General features: G+C 31.7%; 2 protein-coding genes across 3 annotated transcripts; one reads left to right on the top strand and one right to left on the bottom strand.

Moving 5' to 3' along the window:
- Window positions 1-18454: 18454 nt before the first annotated feature.
- LOC120203538 (WAT1-related protein At1g68170-like) lies at window positions 18455-20641 on the top strand. The gene is made up of 7 exons (XM_039203813.1): window positions 18455-18655; window positions 18914-18973; window positions 19195-19311; window positions 19404-19653; window positions 19813-19971; window positions 20076-20227; window positions 20425-20641. Exons 1-7 carry the CDS (start codon window positions 18474-18476, stop codon window positions 20639-20641), a joined length of 1137 nt encoding a protein of 378 aa, XP_039059744.1. The 5' UTR covers window positions 18455-18473.
- Window positions 20642-22025: 1384 nt separating this feature from the next.
- On the bottom strand, window positions 22026-26391 carry LOC120203467 (G-box-binding factor 4-like). Of its 2 annotated transcripts, XM_039203757.1 has the most exons (5): window positions 25635-26391; window positions 25379-25450; window positions 24670-24699; window positions 24323-24399; window positions 22026-22041 (listed from the first exon to the last, which is right to left on the bottom strand). In XM_039203757.1, coding segments are annotated over exons 1-5 (855 nt in total). In that variant the 5' UTR covers window positions 26310-26391; the 3' UTR covers window positions 22026-22040. The 2 variants fall into 2 exon arrangements, with proteins under 2 accessions (XP_039059688.1, XP_039059687.1); XM_039203756.1 differs by lacking the exon at window positions 22026-22041 and having other exon boundaries at window positions 24027-24399.
- Window positions 26392-26604: the final 213 nt, after the last annotated feature.

The raw sequence follows: 26604 nt of genomic DNA, 5'->3' as shown, positions 1-26604 counted from the left end.
ACCATGAACTCCAAATACAAGAAAATTATTTCAAAACTTAAAGTTGAAAACGATTTTCTTTAGAAAGAAAAAGTTGATTTTGAAAAACAAAATGAAATTTTGAAAAAGGATTTAGAGCTTTCAAAAATGAAAATTGAAAAATTTGGAAAAAGAAAGTTTTGATTTAAAGGTTAAGCTTGAATGCTTAACAAAAGAAAAGGAAATCATTTTAATAATTGATCTAATTTCATAATGACAAAATGCTCACATTGTCATTATCATGGTCATAAGGAACATACTTGTCCTTTAAAGAAAAGAAAACGTTTTAAAATTAAACAAGTAGGGATTCCTAAGGGAACAAGGGACATTGAAACTAACGTTCAAGGATCCAAAATAATTTGGATACCAAAATCCACATAAACGTGTCTTGTAGGTGTGTTGGAGCAATGGTGATGAAAGTGAAGATACTCAAATGCTCTAGCCACACTTGATATGGAATAGGTAACCTCTGAGCTTATTTTGATTATCTTGCATAATTGGTTGCTCATTTAGTTTAAGCATGCACGAGTTTTGATTTTAAATGATTTATGTTTTCTATCTCATGTATGTTAAAAATAATTGTGATGATCATTTTCTAAAGTTTTAATGATTTTTCGTGAATGTTTGTTCATCATAATGAATTTTGGTCAAAATTGGTTTTAATGCTTTGTTTTTACAAATTTTAATTTTTGACCTTAATTTAAATGTTTATGCATGTGATTTGTTGCAAATGATATATTTCTAACAATTGATATCAATTTTTCAAATGCATAACATTTTTGGATAGCTTTATGCACATGCACTTAAATACAAAAATTGGTATTGCATAAAGTATATTAGACTTGGATATATTGAATTTCATGTGCTACTAACATGTTTGTTCATCTTTGTTGAAATTCAATTTTTTTTAAGTGTCAAGCTTTTAAAATCAAATTTTGTTTAGAATGCTTTTATTGAGGGAGAGTTTTGATTTTTCAAATGATTTTAATGTTAAAATTATTATTTACTCTCCATTTTTGTTTTGTACCTTAAAAGTTTGAATTATTTTTGATATAACAAAAAAGGGGAGAAGTATAGGTTTGAAAAATTCAATTTCTCAATGAAAAAAGGGAAGCTTTAGTATTTTCCAAAATGTCTCTTTTTCATTAATTTTTTTAAGGGGGAGTTTAGCCAAAACAATTTTTCAAATGTTTTGTTATATCAAAAGGGGAGATTGTTGAACCATGTTTTATAATGTTTTGATATAACAAATTAAAGTAAAATGTTTTTGGATTTGATTGAATTTGTCCAAAGTTTTAAAAAATAATTCAAAGTCCATTAAAATACAATTTGGGCACAAAACAGTTTTCTGGGTACGTAGTACCGATACTGTTCTTATAGTATCGATACTACATGAACAATATCGATATTGTTCATGTGGTATCGATACCAAAGGTAAGAGAAGTATCGATACTCTCTAGGTAGTATCGATACTACTAGTTATTTTCCAAATTGCTCAAATTTTAGAATGCAAAATAGGTACTGATACTCAAGGGGTACCGATACTACTTTACACAGTGGTATCAATACCATGAAGCATAGTATCGATATTGGTCAGGCCCAACGGTCTTCAACGGCTAGTTTATTTAAATATTACAAAGGTAATACCAATACTCATTAAAAGATACCGACACTCCTTGTACTGGGCAATTTTATTTTGCATAAAATTAATATCCAACGGCTAGAAACAACCACAAACTCATTCCAACATATAAAACAAGTTGAGGACACTTGAAGAAGGTGGGACAAGACCTATCCAAACAATCAAACACAAGAGAATAGCTTTTTATTCTTATTTTCATTTCTCTTGTAAATATTAGTGTTTTGAGCTCATTGCAAATATTTTAATTGTTTTCTTGTGAGCTTAATTTTTGTAAACACCTTTCTTTTTGAGAGGTTTTTCTTGTTTACATCTTTTGACCTTTTTGTAAAGAGGATTGGTTCTAGCTTAGACTTTGAAAAGCTAGGGAGCTGTAAATGTTATCTCTTTGTCCTAGAAATAGAGATAACAAATTAGTGAATTTGTTAGAAAATCCTAAGTGAGAAGCTTAGGTAGTGGATGTAGACTTGGTTGAGAAATCGAACTTCTATAAATCCTTGTGCAAATTGTTTCATATTTATACTCCTTACTTCTTACTCCTTACTCCTTAATCTCAAAAAGTCAATTCACCCCTCTTGACAATTATTCGGTCAATTCACCCATCTTGACAATTATTCGGTTGTTTAATTGAGCTTCATCACGAATCCTATACTCAAATCTAAAATCTTAATTTGGGAGATACAAAATTTATTACCACTCAAAATCCCTGATAACTTTATGTTTATCAATATTCACTGTTAATTATTTTATTATTATTTTAGTTATGATATTTAATACATTACTTTTACATTTTTTTATCTACCGTTGTTAGTTGTTCCTTCCCCTTATGGATAAAAATAGAGAGAGAAAAAGGGAATTCAAATCATATTTTGTTTTCTCCATCTTCAAAGGTAAATGCCTCCACCCACTCGAAAGCAATTACTTCTACAACTTTATTTTACCTAATTTATTGCTTTCGCTCCTCTACTATGCCTAAATTTAAACTTCAATCTTTATACTTTAATTTAATATATTTTAATGTTATTTTTATAATATTACTAGTTAATCTAAATAATTAATATCGTTAATTATTTCGATTGAAGTATTGACCTGAATTTTTTTCATCACAAATAAAAATATCACTTCAATATGATGAAATAGCAGAAGTGTTTTGTTGAGAAAAATCAAATTAATATTTTAATCAAAACAATTAATAACATTAGCAATTTAGACTAATTAATACAGTTATAAAAATAAGAACCTATCAAATCAAAATATAAAGATTAATTTCTCTGATAAATCTAGGGCAAAAAATATATATGTTACCAATTAACAATGATTGCTCATATCTGTGTCGATGTTTAAATTCGTGATCTCTAGAGAAAATAATGGGTTAATTAACCATTGAGGTCCATCGGTACGTGCTATAAAGATTAAATTTTAAATTTGACCATAACAGAGGAATTAAAATTATAATTTGACACAAACCAACTTACCTCAGTGATTAAAGAAATCGTTATTGTTATTAGAGGTCATGTATTCGAACACCAACGATTATAGTAGGGTGATTGAGCATTCATTATTAAATAGTTGAGAATATTATACATTGTTAAGTGAAAAGAACAATCCAATACCTTGCTAACGTGTCAAATGATATGATTAACCCCATAAGAAACAAACATTTAGTAGTGATATCATACACTAATCAATTAATGCACGTCATCATGTGTCAAACATGCAGCAGAGAATGTGTTAAAATATAGTATTTTATGCACGCATCAACGAGGTTTATTCTTTATTATAAAGTTTTATTTTCACCGGTTCTTCCTTCGTTTTCTCATGTACCAGACACTCCAACAATTTTCATTTTCAGGGGAAACCTTAAAATTATTTATTAATTATTATTTGATATATTTTCTTGGATAAATAATTTTAATTTATGTTACCTGATATTTAAATAAATAATTAAATATATATAATAAATAAAAATCAATTATAAAAAGACAACCATTAATATATTGAATACTTGTTTTATTTTTTTATTTCACCGAAAAGAGCCGCTAATCAGAAGCGGGCTGGTCACCACCCTCTAACGTGCATAAGCCATGCATTTATCAACGTGTTTTAAACACAGAAATCGAAGAAATTCTATTTACACGTGTGCCTATCTTCCCTCGTGTGGGAACCTGCGGTTAGTCGGTAAGTGTACCGATTTAACGTCATTTTATTAGTAATTTATTTCCTGTTAAATTATATTTTTCATTTCTCAAATTTAAGACTTTAAAAAACTTAATAATTTTCTTTTTAAAAATATTATTAATCAAGAAAAATAGTTAATACTATTATAAATCTATTAAGATAAAGATGATGATTTTTTTAATTTTATAGTATTATTTTACATGAAATAATTAATAATATTAATTACTTAATTTAACTAATAATGTTATAAAAATTGTAAGGTATTATATGTTCAAAATAATTTTTAATCTATTAATAATGTATATACACCTTACTGTTGAGTTAATCGATTGACGAAATAGCCAAGAGGGGGTGAATTGGCAATAAAAATTTTGATGAAAGCTTTTGCAGAAAATAGAAAATATTTGCACAACGATTTAGAGTGGTTCGACTTTCTCAACCAAAGTCTACGTCCACTACCTTAGCTATCCACACTATGGATTTTTCAACAAATTCACTAATTTGTTCTTTCTTTTGAGGACAAAGAGTAACCTTACAACTCTCTCAAGAATTATACCCCAAATTTTTAAGAACACTCTCTCTCAAAGAGAAATACACAAATTTGCAAACTTACAGAAAAACCTCACAATGCAATATGTTTGAACAATTATAGAACAAAGAAAGAACACTCAAGAATGAATACAATTGAGTACAAATGGTGTTCTTGAAAGCAAAAATGAATATTGAATGAAAATTGGCTTGAATTGCTCAAACTTGATGTTTAAACCTTTCTCTTTGTTTCTCTCACAGTTTTTGTTGATCAATGACTCCTAAGCTTGTTTAAATACATCTTGAATCACTTCTGAACGTTGGAGATCATTGGTGAAGTCAATAGAGCCGTTATTGTGTGAAAACAATTAAATAAAACAGTTGAGAGCGTGTGTGCATCGATGCATAGCCAAGGTGCATCGGTACACTATGTGTAAAATTCAAATATTTCGACCGTTATAAGACTTAGTGCATCGGTACACTAGGGATGCATCGGTACACTAATTACATTTGATGTTTCAAAGAGCTAGTAGTGCATCGATGCATGGTATGTGCATCGGTACATAAAATGCATTCGATGTTTCAAAATATTCCAGAGTGTATCGATGCATAGCTTGTGCATCGGTACACAAAATGCATTCGAAATTGGTGTGCATCGATGCATCATGGAGTGCATCGGTACATCCCTTTGGAAAATTATTTTTTGGCTCGATTTTGGTTCGAAATACTTTGAAAAATTGTTTCAAAAATATTTTAAGTTTAAGACACAATTTTACACTTTAGTAAGGGTTAAAATTGATCTTTGAAAAACTTGGAGTAATATTTTGATATTCGAATAATTGAATCGAATATACTTTAAAAATGATTGTGAAATCTTAAAATTCAATAATCCTTAATTTGTTATATCGAAACATCAAAATGTTTTCAACAATCTCCCCTTTTTTTATATAACAAAAAATTTAAGTAATTTTAAGATTTTCTTTAAAATCATTTGAAATCAATTTTTGAAAATCAATTTTTGAAAATCAATTTTTGAAATTACTCCCCACTCCCCCTTACTATATTCTCCCTCTTTTTGTTAAATAAAAAAGACTCTATAAAACGTTTTGTTCAAAACAAGAGTTTGAAAAATTTAGCCAATTGATTTTAAATAAATATAGCTTAAGATGCTAAGATCACAATCAAGAGAAAGGTTAGCCATTAGTTTCATAAATCAACATTCATAAACAAATGTGCAATGGTTAATTGATCATATTCTAATATGATGTAAATGATGCAAAGCTTAATTAAGATCAAATTAAAATTTCAAACAAATCAAATATATATATTAAGTTCAATCATCCAAAGCACTCAAGTTTAAACATCCAAAACAAATTCAAACATCCAAAACATATCAATCCAAAAATATTCAAAATGTTTTAACAATAGGTTCTAAGTTTGATCCAAGAAAACTAAAACAAGATAAGTCTAGTCATCCAAAGGAGGATTGGGAGGAGGAGGATAACGTGCTCACATCTCGAGTGTGAGCGCATCTAGACGTTCGTTCATCTCCCGTTGTTAAGCCCCCAAAGCAGTTAGATGGGACTCTATAGATGCATTCCTTAGATCAAATGACTCCAAAAACAATAGAAAATATGGAGGCATTTGATCCTCTTGTTGTGCCAGCTCATTCTCAGGAACTTCATCGTCAATATCTTGCATGAGTTGTTGAAGCTCAGGATCATCATCTGCCAGTGCCGATGGAGGTGGAGCTCGTGAGGAGCTACCTCCCGGTGTTTTCTCAGAAGTTTGAACACATTGGTCACATTCCTTTTTCCATCCTGATTTCATTAAGGAGGTGAGATTGAGTTGGTTCTGGAGAGGGATGGTGTTGAAAACATTTTGATATTTCGATATAACAAATTAAGTTAAATGAATTTTAAGATTTTCCAAAATGATTTTCTAAGTATATTCGATATAATTATTCGAATATCAAAACATTACTCAAAATATTTCAAAAATAATTTTTAATCCTTACTTAAGTGTAAAATTAAGTTTTAATCTTAAAGCAATTTCAAAAAAATCTTTCAAAGTATTTCGAACCATTTCAAAGCCAAAAATTCCAGATTGCTCAGAGGGAACCGATTCCCCCCCAAGGGGGTACCGATTCCCCCCTGAATGGTTTGGCTCCGAGATTTCCAGAATGGTCGGAGGGAACCGATTCCCCCATAGGGGGTACCGATTCCCCCCTTTTCAACGGTCGAAATATTTGAATTTTACACTTAGGGAACCGATTCCCTATGAGGGGGAACCGATTCCCCCCACGCTCCAAATTGTTTTATTAATTGTTTTCACACTAAAACGGCTATATGATCTTCACTAATCATCCCCAACGTTCAGAAGTGATTCAAGGTGTATTTAAACAAGTTCTGAAGCACTTGATCAATAAGAAATCATAGAGAAACAAGAGCGAAAGCATCAAACATCAAGTTTGTGCAAATCAAGCCAATTTTCCTTTCAATATTCATTTTGCTTTCAAGAACACCATTTGTGCTCATTTGTAATTATCTTTGAGTGTTCTTTTCTTGTTCTAGAATTGTGCAAACATCTTACCTTGTGAGGTTTTCCTTGTAAGTTTGCAAATTTGTAATCTTGTCTTTGGGAAAAGAGTGTTCTCAAGAATTGGGGTATATTCTTGAGGGTGTTGTAAGGTTATCTCTTTGGCCTCAAAAGAAAGAACAAATTAGTGAATTTGTTGGAAAATCCTTAGTGTGGATAGCTAAGGTAGTGGACGTAAACTTTGATTGAGAAAGTCGAACCACTCTAAATCGCTGTGCAAATCTTTTCAATTTTCTGCAAAAGCTTCCACCGAATTTTTAATTGCCAATTCACCCTCCTCTTGGCTAATTCCGTCGATCGATTAACTCAACAGATGGGAATATCAACCGAAACATTAAGCCCGAGTTTGATAAATAGGTTACTGAGGAGACAGCCGTAAACTAAAGTTTCTACATTTTTGGATGGGACAACGTTTACGGTATTTACTAGCTCACCAAAAATAATCTACGGCAAATTTATTTTCTTGTTATGTTGGATACAATGTATCCAACATAAATATATGACCCTAAGAGAGAAGTACATATCTCCGGATGGTCTAAACCACCAAGAGATCATCAAATGAAGGAATCGCTCGTGATGAGTTCGTAGGATACTTACACTATCCTTAGACTTATAGGGTGTTGCCACAGTGTCTCTTTCATTATCTATACCGTCATTGTCTAAACCAAAGGCATTAGCGATTGTGTCCGAGTTGATATAAATGGTTTGACCTAAAAGATAAGACATAATTCCTACAGTTTCGGTTTGACGCGCGTTTTGGACACATATCGCATTGGAGTAGAAAATGCGGACTAATTGGTGATAAACAATGGGCTTAATTTGACACAATTTATCAAACTTCCAGGAACAGAGGATAGGAAGATATCGGAAGTTCATATCCACCATTGCTTGAACAGAGGGAATACGTTCTTCCCAAAATTTTGTACGATTGGAAAGAATTAATGAACCTATGATATAATTCATCTCGACGACGATCGAGTTGGTTGAAGCAAGAATTAAGAATAGTTAATTCGAGTTCGTTTGGATTTGGATTTTGTGGTGGGGGAGGAATGGGAGGTTGTTTTTTACTCGAACGACTCGATGACGACCTAGGGCGTTTAGGATTAGACATGGTTTAAAGAATCAGAATGGGTAAGATAACCTGTAAATTTGAAAAACATGTATACAATATAATCAATCCCAAAAACTCAATTGAGTCCGCAATATTCAAGGTTCTCTAAACCGAATCCTAATGGGCAAAGTTTTGAAAACTATTTGGAAAACAATGTTTGAAAATCATAATATGTATAGTTTTCATGAAAACATAATTGAATCAAAAAAATCAATTAAAACAATATTTTTCAAAAATATTTTTTTTATTTCGAAATTTTGGAAATTTTTTGAAAAATCTTGTGTTTTTGATGAAATTAGTTGTAGAATCTAGTTTCTAATCATTATACAATGAATGCCCGATATATATATTTCAACCTAAAACTAATCAAAACTAGTCCTAAGTTCAAAAATCAATAAAACATGTGTTTTAGAAAATATTACCTTGAAAATTTGGATTTTGTGAGAATGAGATGTTGTTTGCAGTTGATTAATGATATTAGCAGGATTTGGAGTTGAAATACAAAAGGATTCCTACTTAATTTCGTTGGTTTGGAATGATTTTAGAGAGTAAGGTGAGAGAGAAGAGCTACGACAAAGTGTATGAGTGTTTAGGGGTTTTAAAAGAATGAAGAAATTAGGCATTTAAACCCAAAATCCCGATGGGTGAATCGATGCACAGCAGAGTTCATCGATGCACATTCAAGGAATGCATCGATGCACTGTCTAGTGTATCGATGCATAGTGCACAAAAATGTCAAAAATCCGTTTTAAACACTTAAAATGCTAAATTAATTAGCTCTAGTGGTATTGGTAACTCATAGATCAAAAATTAACTATGTTCAATCAATCAAATCTAACCTTAAACATAATTTGAACATATAATTAATTTTCCCTAAGAATCATAAACTCCCCCTAACTAATAGCAAAGAATGCAATCAAAAATATTATTTTTATTAGCATTTTTCAATTCTAATTTAAAAGTGCTAAACTTATTTTAAACACTAAGTAAAGATAGGTCAGTTAAACCTAATTCTCTTCTAAGTGTCCAAAATCTTTCTTTATCTAAAGGTTTTGTAAAAATATCCGCTAATTGGTGCAAAGTATCAACAAATTCTAGAACTACATCTTCTTTATCGACATGATCTCTAATGAAATGATGTCTAATTTCAATGTGCTTAGTTCTAGAGTGTTGGATGGGATTTTTAGTGAGACAAATAACATTAGTATTGTGATACTTGATAGGTATGGAACCTACTTCAATTCCATAATCTAAAAGTTGTTGTTTCATCCATAAAACTTGTGCACAACAACTACCGACTGAAATATATTCTGCTTCAGTGATAGATAATGCAACACAATTTTGTTTCTTTGAAAACCATGAAATCAACATATTTTCTAGGAATTAACAAGAAACACAGAGATGCTTTTCATATCTATTTTGCATTCTCCATAATCCGCATCAGAAAAGGCATGCAAGCTAAAGCTAGAGTCTCTAGAATACCAAATTCCTAAACTAGGAGTGTCCTTAAGGTATCTAAAGATCCTCTTAACAGCTAGTAAATGTGATTCCTTTGGGCATGATTAAAATCTAGCACATAAGAAAACACTAAACATAATGTTCGGTCTACTTGCGGTTAGATAAAGCAAAAAGCCAATCATTGACCTATACAATTTAACATCCACACATTTACCTCATTTATCTTTGTCAAGCTTTGTTGATGAGCTCATTGGAGTGGCATGAGGTTTCCCATTTTCCAATCCAAATTTCTTGAGCATATCTTTGACGTATTTTGCTTGATTGATGAAGATACCATATTTTCTTTACTTGATTTGGAGTCCCAAGAAAAATGAGAGCTCCCCCATCATGCTCATCTCGAATTCACTTTGCATTAGCTTAAAAAATTCTTGGCAAAGAGCATCATTAGTAGAACCAAATATTATATCATCAACATAAAATTTGTACTACTAATAAATCTTTACCTTTATACTTAAAAAACAATGTAGTGTCAACCTTCCCTTTTGAAAAACCTTTTCAATTAAAAAATTTGACAATCTTTCATACTAAGCTCTAGGAGCTTATTTTAAACCATAAAGTGATTTTTTCAATTTAAAAGCATGACCTGGAAATTTTGAATCTTCAAAACCAGGAGGTTGTTCCACATACACTTCTTCTTTTATAAAATCATTTAAAAATGCACTTTTAACATCTATTTGATATAATTTAAATTCAATTAAACATGTAAATGCTAATAACATTCTAATTGCTTCCCTCCTAGCTACGGGAGCGTATGTTTCATCATAGTATATGCCCTCTTCTTGACTATAGCCTTGAGCAACAAGTCTAGCCTTGTTTCTCACTATATTATCACTTTCATCAAGCTTATTCCTAAATATCCATCTATTACATACAATAGATTTATTACTAGGCCTTTCAACTAATGTCCATACTTTACTTCTCTCAAATTGATTTAACTCTTCTTGCATAGCCATAATCCAATGTTCATCATTTAATGCTTCTTTAATATTCTTAGGCTCTATGCATGAGATAAATGCAACATAATTATATATATTTCTAAGAGAAGATCGAGTTGTTACCCCTTTGGATGGATCACCTATTATCTCATCATCCTTGACATAGTTGTATTCTCTTGGGTAAGAGACTTCCCTTTCTTCAATGGTTGGATTCTCAAGAACATCATGAGTTTCATCATCTTTCTTTTCTTCCTTTTATCATGGTTCTCCAACGTTATGTCTAATATCATTTGTGTTTACAACACCTACATCATCATTCATACAAGAATCCTTCCTCGGAAGGGGATTATCATTGAAAACATGTATAGACTTTTCTACCACAAAAGTTCTTTTATTAAATACTCGATAAGCTTTAGAATTTAAGGAATAACCCAGAAAAATTCCTTCATCACTTTTAGCATCAAATTTGCCAAGATTTTCTTTACCGTTGTTTAAAACAAAACATTTACATCCAAAAGGATGAAAATATCTAATGTTGGGCTTTTTATTTTTGAAAAGTTCATATGGAGTTTTCTTCAAAATTGGCCTAATCATTACTCGATTAATAACATAGCAAGCGGTATTTATGGCTTCTGCCTAAAAATATTTTGGCAAATTGTTTTCACAAAGCATAGTTATAACCATTTCTTCTAAAGTTTGATTTTTTCTCTCAACAACTCCATTTTTTTGAGGGGTTCTTGGTGCTGAAAAATTATGGATAATACCATTAGAATTACAAAAATCAGTAAATCCAAGATTTTCAAATTCAGTATCATGATCACTCCTAACACTAGTTATGGAGTAACCTTTTTTATTTTGGATTACTTTTGAAAACGTGATGAATTTTTCTAATATTCCATCTTTAGTACTTAAAAATAGAACCCAAGTATATCTAGAATAGTCATCTACCAATACAAAGCAATATTGTTTTTCACCCAAGCTAATAGTTCTAATTGGCCCAAAAAGATCTATATGGATCAATTGTAATACTCTACCAGTTGATACATCATTAATGGACTTAAAGGAAGCTCTTTGATGTTTTCCTTTATCACAAGAATCACAAATTTTATCTTTATCAAATTTTAGCTTTGGCAACACTCTTACTAAATCTCCTTGAATTAGTCTTTGTAGAACACTCATGCTTGTATGTCCTAGTCTCCTATGCCATAACCAACTATCATGCTCATCCTTAGCAACTAGGCATAAATTAGTCATATTAACAGAATCTAAATGCACCATGTAAATGTTTCCTATTCTATGACCAACAAGCATAATCTGATTAGATGCAATGTCAATGACTTTACACCCATTTGTTTCAAATAAGAAATTGTATCTTTTATCACAAAATTGACTAATACTCAATAGATTATGCTTTAACTCATTCACATATAAAACATCTTTAATTTGTATAGAAGAGGTATTACCTATAGTACATATACATTCAATGTGACCTTTTGAATTATCACCAAAAGTCACTTCTCCTCCATTTTTGTCATTAAGTTCGATGAACCGGCTCTTGTCTCCGGTCATATGTCTTGAGCATCCACTATCAAGGTACCATGAGTTTGAATTTGTTTCCTGTGCCTTGTAGCAATGCTTCTTTCCCTACAAACATAGATTAATTTTTTATTTTTGGTACCCAATTTCTTTTGGGTCCATAATCATTAGTCTCCAAAATTCTAGTCCCCTTAAGTATCCATTTATGTAGGATATCCTTATCTTTAATAGTAATGAGTTCTTTATGAACCCATATATTTCTAACGATTTTTCCATTAGAGGTTCTTCGGGGACCTCTATGATTGTAGTTTTTAAAACTTTTTCTAACAAAGTTGGTTTTTGAACTTTCTCCATTTTCAAAACGTTTTGTTCCAACTTTATCAAAAGAAGCTTTAAGATCATCAATTTTCTTTTGATGATCATCATTGACCTTTGGAAGTAAATTATGCAAATCACAATTTTTCTTTTCAAACTTATCAGGTTTGATTTGTAAATCTTTAATTTTACTTTCAAGATCATTGTTGGTCTTGGATATGAGATTATTTTCATTTTTCAATTTTGAAATATCATTTTTTGTATTTTAAAAATAATTTCTTATAATCCAAAACCAACCCAGTATATTCCTCTAATAGCTCATCAAAAGAATAATCTTCAAAATTAAATGAGCTAGAGGTTACCCGAGAGCTTTCCCCGATGGCCATCAAGCACAAGTTTGATACTTCTTGTTCCTCTTCATCGGAACCTTCATCACCGTTCCATGTAGCTACATGAGCCTTGTGATTTTTCTTCGATTGACCATTCTTCTTCAATTGTGGGCAATCGTATTTGACATGACCCGACTTTTTGCATTCGTAGAAAATAATAGGGTCTTTATCATTCGGTTCATTTTTGAAGCTTTCATTTCGTTTGAATTTTCTTCCTCTTTTAAGCTTAATCAATTTTCTGAACCGTTTGGCAAATAATATCATTTCCTCATCATCACTATCTTCATCCGAATCACTCTCATGTTTTGTGGATTTAATAGCAACTCCCACATTCTTATTTTTCTCATTCTCCTTCTTTGTCTTGTCAATCTTTTCGAGGTCTACCTCGTCTTGAAGCATCATTTCATGAGTGAGGATAGAACCAATTAACTCTTTGAGAGTTAAAGACTTTAAGGTTTTAGCCTCGATAATTATCGTCTTCTTTGATTGCCAATATTTTGGAAGAGAGTAAACTAACTTCCTAAAGAGTTTTTCGTTTGGAATGATCTCTCCATATGATTTAAGACCATTGATAATCGTGGAAAATCTATCAGTTATAGTTTTGATATCTTCATCCGGTTTTATCCTAAAATTTTCATAGCTATGAGTTAGAAGACTAATTTTATATTCTTTTTACCTCGTTTGTTCCTTTATGAGTGACTTGAAGTTTATCCTATATCTCTTTGGTGGTTATACAAGATGAAACTTTTTCTTATATATCCAGTCCAAGAGCACAAAAAAATAATATGGATAGCTTTTGAGTTGATCTGGAACATTCTTGTCTTTGTTTTACTCCACAATATTGAATGAGTGGAAGGAATGAAGTATCCGTCTTCTATGATATTTTATGCTCCCATGTCACTTGCTTGAATGAAGTACCTCATTCTATTCTTCCAATAAGCATAATTAGCTCCATTGAAGAAATGAGGCTTGTTGATGGACATAGAATCAAGACCGAAGTCAGAGTTTGAAGTGAAGGCCATTGATGATTTGAATATCGATATAACTCTTCCCGAATCGACTCAAGAGACGATTAAACCTTCAAATGAGTGAGGCTCTGATACCAATTGTTGAGTTAACCAATCGACGAAATAGCCAAGAGGGGGTGAATTGACAATAAAAATTTTGGTGAAAGCTTTTGCAGAAAATAGAAAATAGTTGCACAACGATTTAGAGTGGTTCAACTTTCTCAACCAAAGTCTACGTTTACTACCTTAGCTATCCACACTAAGGTTTTCCAACAAATTCACTAATTTGTTCTTTCTTTTGAGGACAATGAGTAACCTTACAACTTTCTCAAGAATTATACCCTAAATTCTTGAGAACGCTCTCTCCCAAAGAGAAATACACACATTTGCAAACTTACAGAAAAACCTCACAAGGCAATATGTTTGCACAATTATAGAAGAAAGAAATAACACTCAAGAATGAATACAATTGAGTACAAATGGTGTTCTTGAAAGAAAAAATGAAAATTGAATAAAAATTGGCTTGAATTGCTCAAACTTGATATTTAAAGCTTTCTCTTTGTTTCTCTCACAATTGTTGTTGATCAATGGCTCCTAAGTTTGTTTAAATACATATTGAATCACTTCTGAATGTTGGGGATCATTGGTGAAGTCAATAGAGTCGTTATTGTGTGAAAACAATTAAATAAAACAGTTGGGAGCTTGTGTGCATCGATGCATAGCCAAGGTGCATCGGTACACTATGTGTAAAATTTAAATATTTTGACCGTTATAAGATTTAGTGCATCGGTACACTAGGGGTGCATCGGTACACTAATTACATTTGATATTTCAAAGAGCCAGGAGTGCATTGATGCATGGTCTGTGCATTGGTACACAAAATGCATTCAAAATGGGTGTGCATCGGTACACCCCTTTGGAAAATTAATTTTTGGCTCGATTTTGGTTCGAAATACTTTGAAAATTTGTTTCAAAAATATTTTAAGTTTAAAACACAATTTTAAACTTTAGTAAGGATTAAAACTGATCTTTGAAAAACTTGGAGTAATATTTTGATATTTGAATAATTGAATCGAATATACTTTAAAAATGATTGTGAAATCTTAAAATTCAATAACCCTTATTTTGTTATATTAAAACATCAAAATGTTTTCAACACTTACAGATTTAACTATTCAAATCTGAATATTTTCGAAAGAATAATATTTTCCTTTATTACTGAGATGAGTTTAGCTTAAAAACTATTTTTCTACATGAAATTGAAACATATTGTAGATATATATAGTTGTCGACACTGTTTTTTGTCCGGACGAGGAGAAACTTGTTTTGACTTGGGGGTTTTTCTTTGAAATTTTTTTGAAATGCGAGGAGTCGCCTCCAATCATTTAAGGTGTGATTGGGACACCATAAAAATCTGATGGTTTTAATAAAACATTTTTTTAATCAAAATACCAAGTTTTAGAGTCTGTGAAAATCCACAAATCCAGTTTGGGAGTCGGTTAAACTTGGGGAAGGATTAGCACCCCCACAAGCGCCCAAATATTGGTACCTAGTTGATTACCCTATATTTAGAATAAAAAATTTTGAGTTCAAACTTCATTTAATTTTAAAAATCATTATGGATGCAAAGTTGTAAAGAGTATATGTTTATTAAGGCCGATAGCATTTGCCCCCTGACAGGAATGCGGGAGATCAACTATTGTGCCCAATAACCGAATATTGTCTCGATATTTTAGAAATCATAATGCGGTTTTGAAAAGGATGTCAACCTATTTCGGGAATCACTAGTAGTCACCCCTGAGCATACTTGCGGGAGATATACTATTAATTCTCTAATAAGTGAACATTTCCTTAGGTTTAAAAATAAAATGCAATCAAACAAATTTTTATTCATCCTAATTAAGCTAAGGGTAAATTATGGCTCTCTCTATCCTAAAGTGTCAAATTATGAGAATTAAAGAACTTAAAGGCACAAACCTAGGAATATAGGTTCTAATATTAACCCTGTTTGATTTTTAATCAATTATTGAATCGACTAATCGAGATGGCCCCTTGAGCATTTAGGCAAGGGTCGACTCGAATTATTCCCTAAATTAAGAGGACTATATTGAAATCTAGCTAAAAGCGGATGCTCTATTTAACCTATTTGATTATGTTAATTTAAAAGTCTAATTGAAGTTCAGAGGACTAAAGGGTAAAAGATCTAAAATCCAAAGTTCTAAGAGACTAAAAGTTTGAGGACCTAAATCAGTAGCTCCTAAAGTTTAAGGACTAAATAACAAACCAAAATTCTAAATAATATCTAAATGAACCTATTCAAAATTACAAGATTGAATTAAAAGAGTTTCAGAAAATTAGTCGATGATTAAGAAATTAAAATTTTGAACAAACGACTCAAATAATCGGGCATCTTATGTGAAATGTCGATTCGAATTGATCCCTAATTAAAACTAAGATGACACCCTAATTACTAGATTCGATTTGGTTTACCAACCTAATATAAGGACGCAATCTAAAACTAGTTAACTAAAAACTATGAAATACTAGCTATAATAATAAACACAATTAAATATATTAAAATAAACAAGCAAACATCAAAGAAATAAAAATATAAAAAATCAAGGATTAAATCGCATGAATATAAAATTACGAGGATTAAATAAAATAAATTAAACATGTAACAAGGGTTAAATTAAAACAAATTAAGATTTAATGACTAAATCTGAACAAAAATGAAAAAAATAGGTTCATGATTAAATGTAAAAACACGCGGAAGTTTAAAGGACCTAAAACCAATTATCTGTATTATTTAAGCATAAAATACCCTATTAAACTAAAATGGGAAAATTGCAAAATTTGTCCTGCCAAATCAAAATAAAATTTAAACAGACACTACATATAACCAAAATGTAAAAACACGCTAAACTTATAGGAACTAAATAATAAATAAGCCAATAAATACATAACATGCAAGGAAAAATGAAATAACGGTTTCAGTCCTCATAGATGACCATAATGCAAAAGCACGCTAAAGTTAAAGGGACTAAACAGTGAATATACCAAAAAGTATATAACATGCAAAGAAAATGGAAAATAATAGATTTGGTCCTTGCAGGTGACCAAAACATGAAAACGCGTTAAACCTAGGGGACCTAAGCGTGTTTTTACCATAAATTCTACCTATATATACATTTTTTCTTTTTTCTTTTTTTCATTTTACACCAAAAACACAAAAATAACAAAAATCCTCTCATTCTCTCCCTCGACCGGCCCATTTCTGGACGCCTCGTACCCCGCTCCGACCGCCACACGCGACGATCGAAACTCCTAAACTAACCTAAAAAGACCTAAAACCCCATATCTACTCCCCTAGGCCCCTATTTGAGGCTAAAAATACAAAAAAAAAAAACTCCTTAAAGACCTCGAGAAACCCCCTTTGACCTTTCAGTTACCCCAACTTCGACGACCTCCGACGAAGCCCCCTACGACTCACGTAAACTCGGATCTACCCTTTCTTTTTTTATATTTTTTTTACTGCGAAAAAACTTGGATGTGGTTGTTATTTCGAACTAAAATGTTTTCTCTATTTTTTTTCCGGTTAATTCGAAACTAAAGGCCTTTTTTGTTGTTTACTATTTTTTCAAAACTAAAAAAACTTTTTTGTTATTGCTCGAAAACTTAAAAAAGATTTTTCCTTTTTCTGTTGATATTCAAACTAAAAGGAAAAACAATTTATTACTACTCAAAATTTACAGAGAAGAGCAAATGATTACATGTTTGTTTTCTTGCTTTCTGTTTTCTGTAGGTAGCGTGGAGTGTTGGGTGGTGGCGTGGAGCGGCCTTCCTATGTTTGATGCAGGGATCGGCAACAACTGATAGGGTGATTGGGGGCGGCTATGCTAGGGTTAGGTTTAGGTTTAGGTTAGGGTAGGCTCCAGGTCGGGTTTGGCTTGGGCTCCGAGTCAGGTCGGGTTTGGCTTGGGTATTTTGGATATGGATTTTATTTTGTAAAGGGCCCGAGTTTTATTTTGTAAAGGGGCCCAATTTTTTTTTGGGCTTGTAATATATGTATAATATAATAATAAAAATATATAGATAGATTGAAAAATGGTGATTACAACAGTGATTTCTTCTTCATTATGGTGATAATTTTTTAGTTTTAATTTTTCTTTTATTTGAAATTTATAAATGATAAAATTGTAGAAAAATATTGCTTTCAATTACATCATTTTTAAATATATATATATATATATTATAAAATATAATAATTTAAAATGATTGTGATTAAAATTCAAAATTAGTAAATGAAAACTTTGATAGAAAAGAGAAGATTAATACTAAATCTTAATAAGAACAGAAGATCCAATGCATGGATGGGAATTTTGTTGAATAAAGAGAAGAAGGATAGGTAATGAGTCCAAACTCCAAAGCTCGACAGATTAAGAAAGGTGGAGCACCAAATTAGATGACTAAAAAAGGGGAGTTCGAAAAAGCAAAGCCTTACGTTTGCAGTGAGGGAACTCAACAGCACATGCAGTGGCTGCCACTGCATACAGTGAATCCCCATTACCTTATAAATTCCAGACTCTTCCCTTCCACTTCCTCACACTTCCTACACAATAACAAAAGAGAAATCTCCTCTTTTCTGGGTTTTCAATTTTTAGTCTTCCTGAACAGGAAAAAAAAGCCATAGGACAGACTATGGTGATACTGCATGGATTAAAGCCGGCGATGCTGATGGTGATGGCTCAAGTAATGTTTGCTGGGGTTAACGTGCTTTACAAATTGGCAGCCAACGATGGGATGAGCTTGAGGATCATCGTGGCTTACAGATTCATATTCGCCACTGCTGTTATGGTTCCTCTTGCTCTCATTCTTGAAAGGTTTTCTTCTCCCTTTTTTCCTCTATCTTCTTGCTTATGTCAGATACATGCATGGAACTTTACATGAATCAGATTCTGTTCTCATAGTTTATAAACATTGTTCCAAAGTTTTCAGAAGCTATAATCTTCAAGATTCATGTAGGAGAGTTTTTGTCATGGTTTGAAACAATTTTTTTTAAAATTTTTAATTGATATGTATATATATATATATATATATGATGATGACTATTAACCTTGTTTTCTGTAATGTTTGTTTAGGAAGAGGCCGAAGCTAACTTGGACTATTTTTCTTCAAGCATTTCTTTGTGCTTTACTTGGGTGAGTAGAATTCTTCTACGATGCTTTATTTAGTTCAATGGTGCATTTTGATTAGGTGAAATGGCATGATAATAGGTGTTAGGTTATTGGGTTGATGAGAAAGTAACATACGAATAATAATATTACTATTTCAGTATAATCATCGATATTTAACTTATTGATTTATTAATTCAGGTTAAATATTATATTTCATTGTTAGACTACTTGTTTACACTTTGCAGGGGTTCATTACCTCAGAATATGTATATAGAAGGCCTGACCTTAACATCTGCAACATTTGTTTGTGCCATGACTAATCTCACTCCAGCCATAACTTTCATTGTGGCCGTCACTATTGGGTATGTAAGCATGTATGTATGTATGCTTCTTTTGACTTATATTATCTAATAGTGTAGAGCTTTAATGGGTCCAATACCGCGTTTTATGACAGATTGGAAAAGCTGGCTTTTAAAACAATACCAGGGAAAGCAAAGGTGTTGGGAACTGCAATTGGAATAGGAGGAGCAATGCTACTCACATTTTACAAAGGACTCCAAATCAATATATCAACCCATATCGACCTTCTTCCTCATGGACACCATGGCTTTAACTCCTCAAATGCACGCCCTACACACCAGTTATTGGGCGCTCTCTTGGCCTTTGCCTGCTGCATCTGCTATGCTCTCTGGTTGAACATTCAGGTACTTCAAAAGCTTCACCTTTTCTTCATATACACAGCTACGACGCTTTGAATCCATTAATCGATCTCACTGATAAAAAGGGAGTGGTGTACTCCCTACTAATCGCCCCAAGTATTAAAGAAAACGCTACAAAGCTTTTCGTTTTCATCTGTTTCACAGGCTAAGATGAGCCAAAAATACCCGTGTTATTACTCGAGCACGGCGCTGACATGCGTGTTCGGATCTGTACAATCGGTCGTGTTTGCATTGTGCGTGGAAAAGGACATGAGCCAGTGGAAATTAGGGTGGAATATCAGGCTTCTCACGGTTGCTTTCTCGGTAGGCTGATTACTGTAATCGATAAACACGAATCTTCAAGCTAATTTATGGATGGATATAAAGATTAAAGATCAGTTTTTGATCTTGGTTTTCCGTTGTTGCAGGGCGTTTTAGGGTTCGGGTTGACGTTAGGGTTGATGTCTTGGTGCGTGCGTATGAGAGGTCCACTTTATACATCTGTTTTCAGCCCTTTGGTGCTCATCTTAGTGGCCATTGCAGGCTCATTATTTCTTGAAGAAATGCTCCACCTTGGAAGGTAAAAATAAATTACTCAGATTGTTAAAAAATTAACGTTAAACATTTTATTTTCCTTTCAATATTGATGTGACAACCCACCATTAAAAATAACGAATAACGGCGATGTTAGCGTAACATTTTTCTTTCAATATTGATATAACATTATATTAGGTGTATATCGACATTGTCGTTCATTTTTTATGTGTATAATTACAGCATCATTGGAGCAGTGCTAATTGTGATGGGACTTTATGTTGTGTTATGGGGAAAAAGCAAGGAGATGAAGAAGACGGGAGAGTTAGTGCCACCATCAATTCCTTCTTCAGAAAATAAAGCTGTAGAAATTGTTGTTGCTTCTTCTTCTTTAGACGACATTTCCATTATTAGCAACGATAACAGTGATTTCGTCACTAATGATTCGCCAGTGAAATAGAAAAAAAATAGAAGAGAAAAAATATCTCAGTTTATGTAAGAAGAAAAAGACATAAAATGTAGGTAGAGAAAGAGGGAAACTGCTCATTGTAAATTTTCTTTTTTTCCTTTTCCTCTATTATTTATATATTTAATATGCTATTAAAAATGATAAATTGGCGACTCTTAATTAAGTTGTCAACTAATATAATTACTATCCATCTTCAAATTTAAATTATATATTTATTAAATAATGAAAGATCTATAAACATTTTTAAGGTGGACACACATATATACTAATTACATTAAACTTTTATCGAGGATAAGCACAACCATTAAAATATGTAATTATATGAAGAAATTTCAAATTTTAAGGTAAAATATGTTCACCCGAACCCTTATTGAAACCGTCATTATCTATTAAATTTATGTTTTATTTAAATAAATATTATTTTAATTAAAATATTTAAGAATTTTTAAAATTCAAGAAGAAGATTCTAGTAAAAAACTTTAACCTTCTGTAATTATTTGTAGATCCGATTTTGATTTATTCTAATTATTAATTTATTTGAATATATATTAATCATAATTATACTTATGATTTTATCTTATAATACAAAAATAACAACTATTAATTTGATGCTTTACTTGTTCAAGCATTTCTTGGTACGTTATTTGGGTGCGCAGAAAGCTTTATTTAGTTAATGGTTCAACGGTGCATTTCGATTAGGAGAAATGGACTACTCAATACAAATAGAATAAAGAGATCACAAATATGATACATTATTCTCCTAACTGAAAAGGAAAAGGACAATTAATAATATTATATTGTTTGATTGAATAAAATGTTTTAATTAAGATATGGTCTCTAAAAGTTAATGGCCGTTAAATCTTTAACGGTTTACTGACGTGGCACGATGAATATATAAATTAAAATTACATCATTTCCACGTAGATTATACTTTGATTAAGTTTTGGTCACTTATGTTATTGTTTTATTAAATTTTGGTCACTTATGTCATTGTTTTATTAAGTTGTGGTCACTTAAGTTATCGTTTTATTAAGTTTTGGTCACTTGGACGTTAAATGTAGTTAGTTTGATGAAGTGACCTATTACTACAATGATCTATTTTAACCCCTAAATTTTAGGCAAAATACTAATTATAGGTCTTTTGTAAATTCAAATTAGTTTAGGGACAACATTTCAATTTACCCATTTTAAATATTTTTTCTCCCCAACCCCCAATATTGCTCATCTTCTTCCAGCTTCTTCTTCGGACATCTTTGCTCGATTTATCCTCTTATTTTTCTCTGAACCTGTTGCGTTATTATTTGTTACCGGAAGTTGAAAATCTTGCATTGTTCTTGAAATACAACATGAGTCCTTGAAAGAAGCCAAATTGAGCAATGGGGTAGAGATGTCTGAAGAAGAAGCAGGGAGAAGATGAATAAAAATGGGGTTCGGGAAAAAACTATTAAAAATAGATAAATTGAAATATTATCCCTAAACTAATTTGAATTTACACAAAGACTCATAATCAATATTTTGTCTAAAGTGTAGGGATTAAAATAAAAATTTAATCATTTTACTAACGAGCCACGTCATTAAACTAATAACATTCAACGTTCAATTGACCAAAACTTAATAAAACGATAACATAAGTGACCAAAACTTATGTTTTTTAAATTTAGTGAGAAAAAAGTGTACATGTATGAGAGGAAAGTGACCAAAACTTAATCCACGTACTATCTATATAGAAATGATGTAATTTTAATTTTATATATTTACCATGTCACGTCAGCAAACACATGTTTAGCGGTCGTTAATTTTTAGTGACCACGTCTTAATTAAAACAAAACGAAAGTGACCAAATATTATGTTTTTTAAATTCAATGAGAAAAAAATTATAAAGCTAGGACGAAAGTGACTAATTATGTAGTTTACCTTAATTTTATTATTTATGTATAATATAGTATTTATTTATTTTAGTATAATTTATTTTTTTAATGGTAAAATTAGGTATTAATTTTTTAATAGTATAATTAGGCACATATCTTTTTAATGGTCCAATTAGTATCTATTTTTTTAAATGATGTAATTAGATACCTAATTTTTCTATTTAAAAATATATGAATTCGTTCATAAATGTTTAACGTTTAACTTTTAAATATGTAATACATATTGTTCCTTAATTAAATGGATTTAAAACCATAAGTATAAATCAATGAAAACTGAATAAGTGTAATTAAGAAAAATATTAGATACATTATTACACAGGAAAAATTAAATATATATTTATACTAAAAATAGACTATTTATATTAAAAAAATACTACAATTACATTATTCAGAAAAAATTTTCAACTAATTATGTTAAATAAGTTGAATATGACATTATATATATATATATATATATATATATTAAAATTATATATGTTAAACTAGTAGTGTAGTTGATTGTTGCTTCGTTATCCAATGCTATAGTTAAAACGTTGACGTGTCCGATACCCAGTTTTGGTAATTCTGTCGTATGTTAATTTAAGATTAAAGAACAATAAAAATAAATAAATATAATTGCAAATACTATAAATAAATATGATATTTTTAGTTGAGCCAAATTTAAAATGTCAATTTAAAAAAAAAATTCTGATATTTTTCAGTCCAACCGAAAATATTACGAAGAAATATATAAAAGTTAATATTTTCAGTTCAACCTAAAGTATTAGAAAAAAGTTAATATTTTAAGTTATATATTTTATAACATTTTCGGTTGCACATGTTTCCTATTATTTCTTAACCTTCAATTATGTTATCGTTCCTTAAATTTTTTTTATTATTATATTGAACAGGTCTTGTTTCTCATGGACAACATATATTAGCAAAGATTAACTAATATGAATGAAGGTAACTATTTTCTGAAAATTTAAAATTATCATATATTTTAAATTGTTTATGTAATTTTATTAGAAATTTGTTTTCACCCATTTATAATTTTATAAATTTATCTCTTATAAAATTTTAGAAATTCATCACTCAACATAAGATTTTATATTCGTCCTTGTATATCAATCACATATTCAAAAATATTTTTATTAATATAAAATAAAAAATAAAAACAAAAAAGGATCATTATAAAAAATAAAAACAAAAAAGGATCATTATAAAAAAGAATTCATTAATATAAGGGTAATTATGTCCAAAGTAGTGAAAATCATTCATTACCTAATAATCTGTCCAGTTTTACCTTCACCAAATACCAAATCTATACTTTGTAGAAGAACAAGCTGACAATCTTAGTTTGTCTGGCTCCTATTCACTGCAATGTTCTTGTGAATTTTACACCCACAATATGCATAGATTTGTAGTTCACATGCCTACCCCCCACCGAACTACAGAGAAAACGGTACTTTACACGTGATAATCTTTTTCATTTACTCAAACATTTACACTATCTATCTAAGCAAATATCCAAAAGTATATCATAAGTTAAAAGGACCAGGCCTCCATCTTCAACTGCAATGCAAAAGGAGGTCCCTAATGTTCCCAAAAGTTTGAAGAAAGTTCCTACTTCCCTATTTCATCTTTGCTTTTCCTTCTCATATATATGACTCCAACTTGTAATAGCAGTTCATTTTATCTATGATTTGAAAATGTCGAGGCACAAAAAAAGAAAAATAAAATGATCCATCACTGCCATATTTACCATTGCATAGAATGAACTCGCCGAAGAACTCGAGGTGGTCTTCGTTTCTCCTCAACAGGGATCAGGTTCTCCATCAGCTGTGTTCAGAATAAACCATGAGACCGCATAAGAACGGCTAGGAACAGCCTCAATTTCAAACAGCACACTTGAACCGATGATAATGTCTGCTTAAAAGATATAATGTGATGTTTTTTTTCACTTTTTTTTCCTGGAACAATGACAATAATTTGTCTGCTCCAACATTTTATCACATGATTTCGCAGAATATGAACCTTCAGCTGAAGATATCTAATACGTTTAAAGCGCCACATAGTAATAGAATTAAAAGGTCAGACAAATCGGAATACCTGTTTAAACCTCCTCTTGTTCAATTCGGCCTGCAAAAATGAGTCGATAGATCAACATGAAAGCATCCCCCTAATGCATAATGATGATCGATGCATTTTTTCAACGTAAATGTTATATAGTAACTACTTGATATAAAGTAAAGGAGGAGAAAATCTCAAATGTTTTCAACTCATGTAGTAATTGATATTGTCGACAAGGATGGACCGAAGGGGTAACTAGCGGGATGATCGTCCCCTCCCTAAAAATTTCAAACTCTTATATAATTAAATATTCTTTTATATTTTCTATTAATAATCTATTTTTATCCCTAGCATAAAATCGCGTGTATGTCTCTGATTCTAGGCTCGATACTTCGTTTTAATAACTATACATATATATGCTCGGTTTTTTAAGTTCACATATATTGCCATGATCATATTATTATATACACATATCGGAAAATAATTCGGAAAAGGGAAACAGAATTGAGAATTTCAAAGAAAATGAGAACTCTGGGCACCAAAACTACATGGTATTCATGAATCAAAGTTCGACTAAACTATTTTAGAATTACTTCCATCATCTTGAACACCCTGGTTGCAACAACTTACTAGCATAATTTAAAACACATTTGAACTTTAATCAAACAGTTAAACCTTAGCAGCAATTGGTAATTCTTCAACACAAGAGTTTGAAATCATATATAGTTATATACAGCTGCCTACATACCTCTTCTCTCAGCAACTGGGCTTTCTCTTCTTCCAATTGCGTCACCAGAGTTTCCAATTCAACCGTATAAGCCTAAGCATCAACAAGGAAAGCAACAACAGAGGGGGTTGGAATAACTATCAACATCCCGTTTAATTGCAGGATACGGGTTTTAAAGTTGGAAGAAAAGCAATTAAAATCCGACTGAGATAAAAGCAAGTATTGTTTCTCTCCATTTTCTCGGCAACCGAACAGAGTTGACAAAGAAGAGTCTGACCTGTTTGCGTTCCCTGGACCTAGCAGCAGATTCTCTGTTTTTGATCATCCTCTTCTGTTTCAGCTGCGTCGCTTTATCCAAAGGCGGAGCCTCCACGGCGCGTCGCTTTCCTCTAACGCCTCCACCAGCTATCGCCACCAACGTCTGATGATCTACGCCGCCGTTGTTTCCAAAAGCCGAAAACCGATTCAGACCACCGTTGATAACGGCCTGGTCCACAGCATAAACCCCTGCACCAACTCCCACTTGATCAAAAACTCCCCTCACGTCCTCTTCTCTAACCGCCCCAGCTTTCGCCAAAAAATCCTCCAAAGTCATCCCTTCGGGTGGACGATCCCCCCGTCTCTGATCACGGCCACCGACCACCGTCCGCTTCCAAACATCATCGACGGACTTATTCGTCACATCCCTCGGAAGTGAGAAATCACTTCCGCCTGATAGAGAAACGCCGGCGAACTGCGGGTGCGCGTCGGGATTAGACGGCAGTGGAGAGGAGCAGATGTTTTTCAACAAATCGTCCATGTTCATGGAACCGAGGCCGTTCTGAGATTGGTTTGGATTGTTTTGTTGGCTCTGAAGATCGGCGAAGAGAGTGGAGAGCGAAGAGCATAGAGACGACTGACGTGGCAGATCGGTAGTCTGTGACGTCGTCGGTATGACCTTAGAGGACGCCATGACACCCACTAGATTATCCGATTCCTTTGCTCACGGTGAATCTATTTTCTTTTTCTCCAAATTGAATTGAGAATTGAAAGAAATACATTACCGGAAGAGCACGACAGTTTAAATAGAGTAAGGAGGAAGGGAGGAGGTGGACAGCGCGACTTCATTGACAAATTGTAGAATGTAGGGTTAGATATGTCTTTCTCTCTCTTTTGCCGCTATAAGGTTAACTTTTGAGTTTTTTTATTTAAAAAGTCTCTTTTTAATGAAAACATTAAATATATATTATTTGGGTAAACTACGTATT

The sequence above is a fragment of the Hibiscus syriacus genome, unplaced genomic scaffold (assembly GCF_006381635.1).
Source record: "Hibiscus syriacus cultivar Baekdansim isolate YM2019G1 unplaced genomic scaffold, ASM638163v2 tig00009942_pilon, whole genome shotgun sequence".
Taxonomy (NCBI): Eukaryota; Viridiplantae; Streptophyta; class Magnoliopsida; order Malvales; family Malvaceae; genus Hibiscus; species Hibiscus syriacus.
Note: the sequence above shows the minus strand (reverse complement) of the source record. Positions and strands in the feature narration are given on the sequence as shown.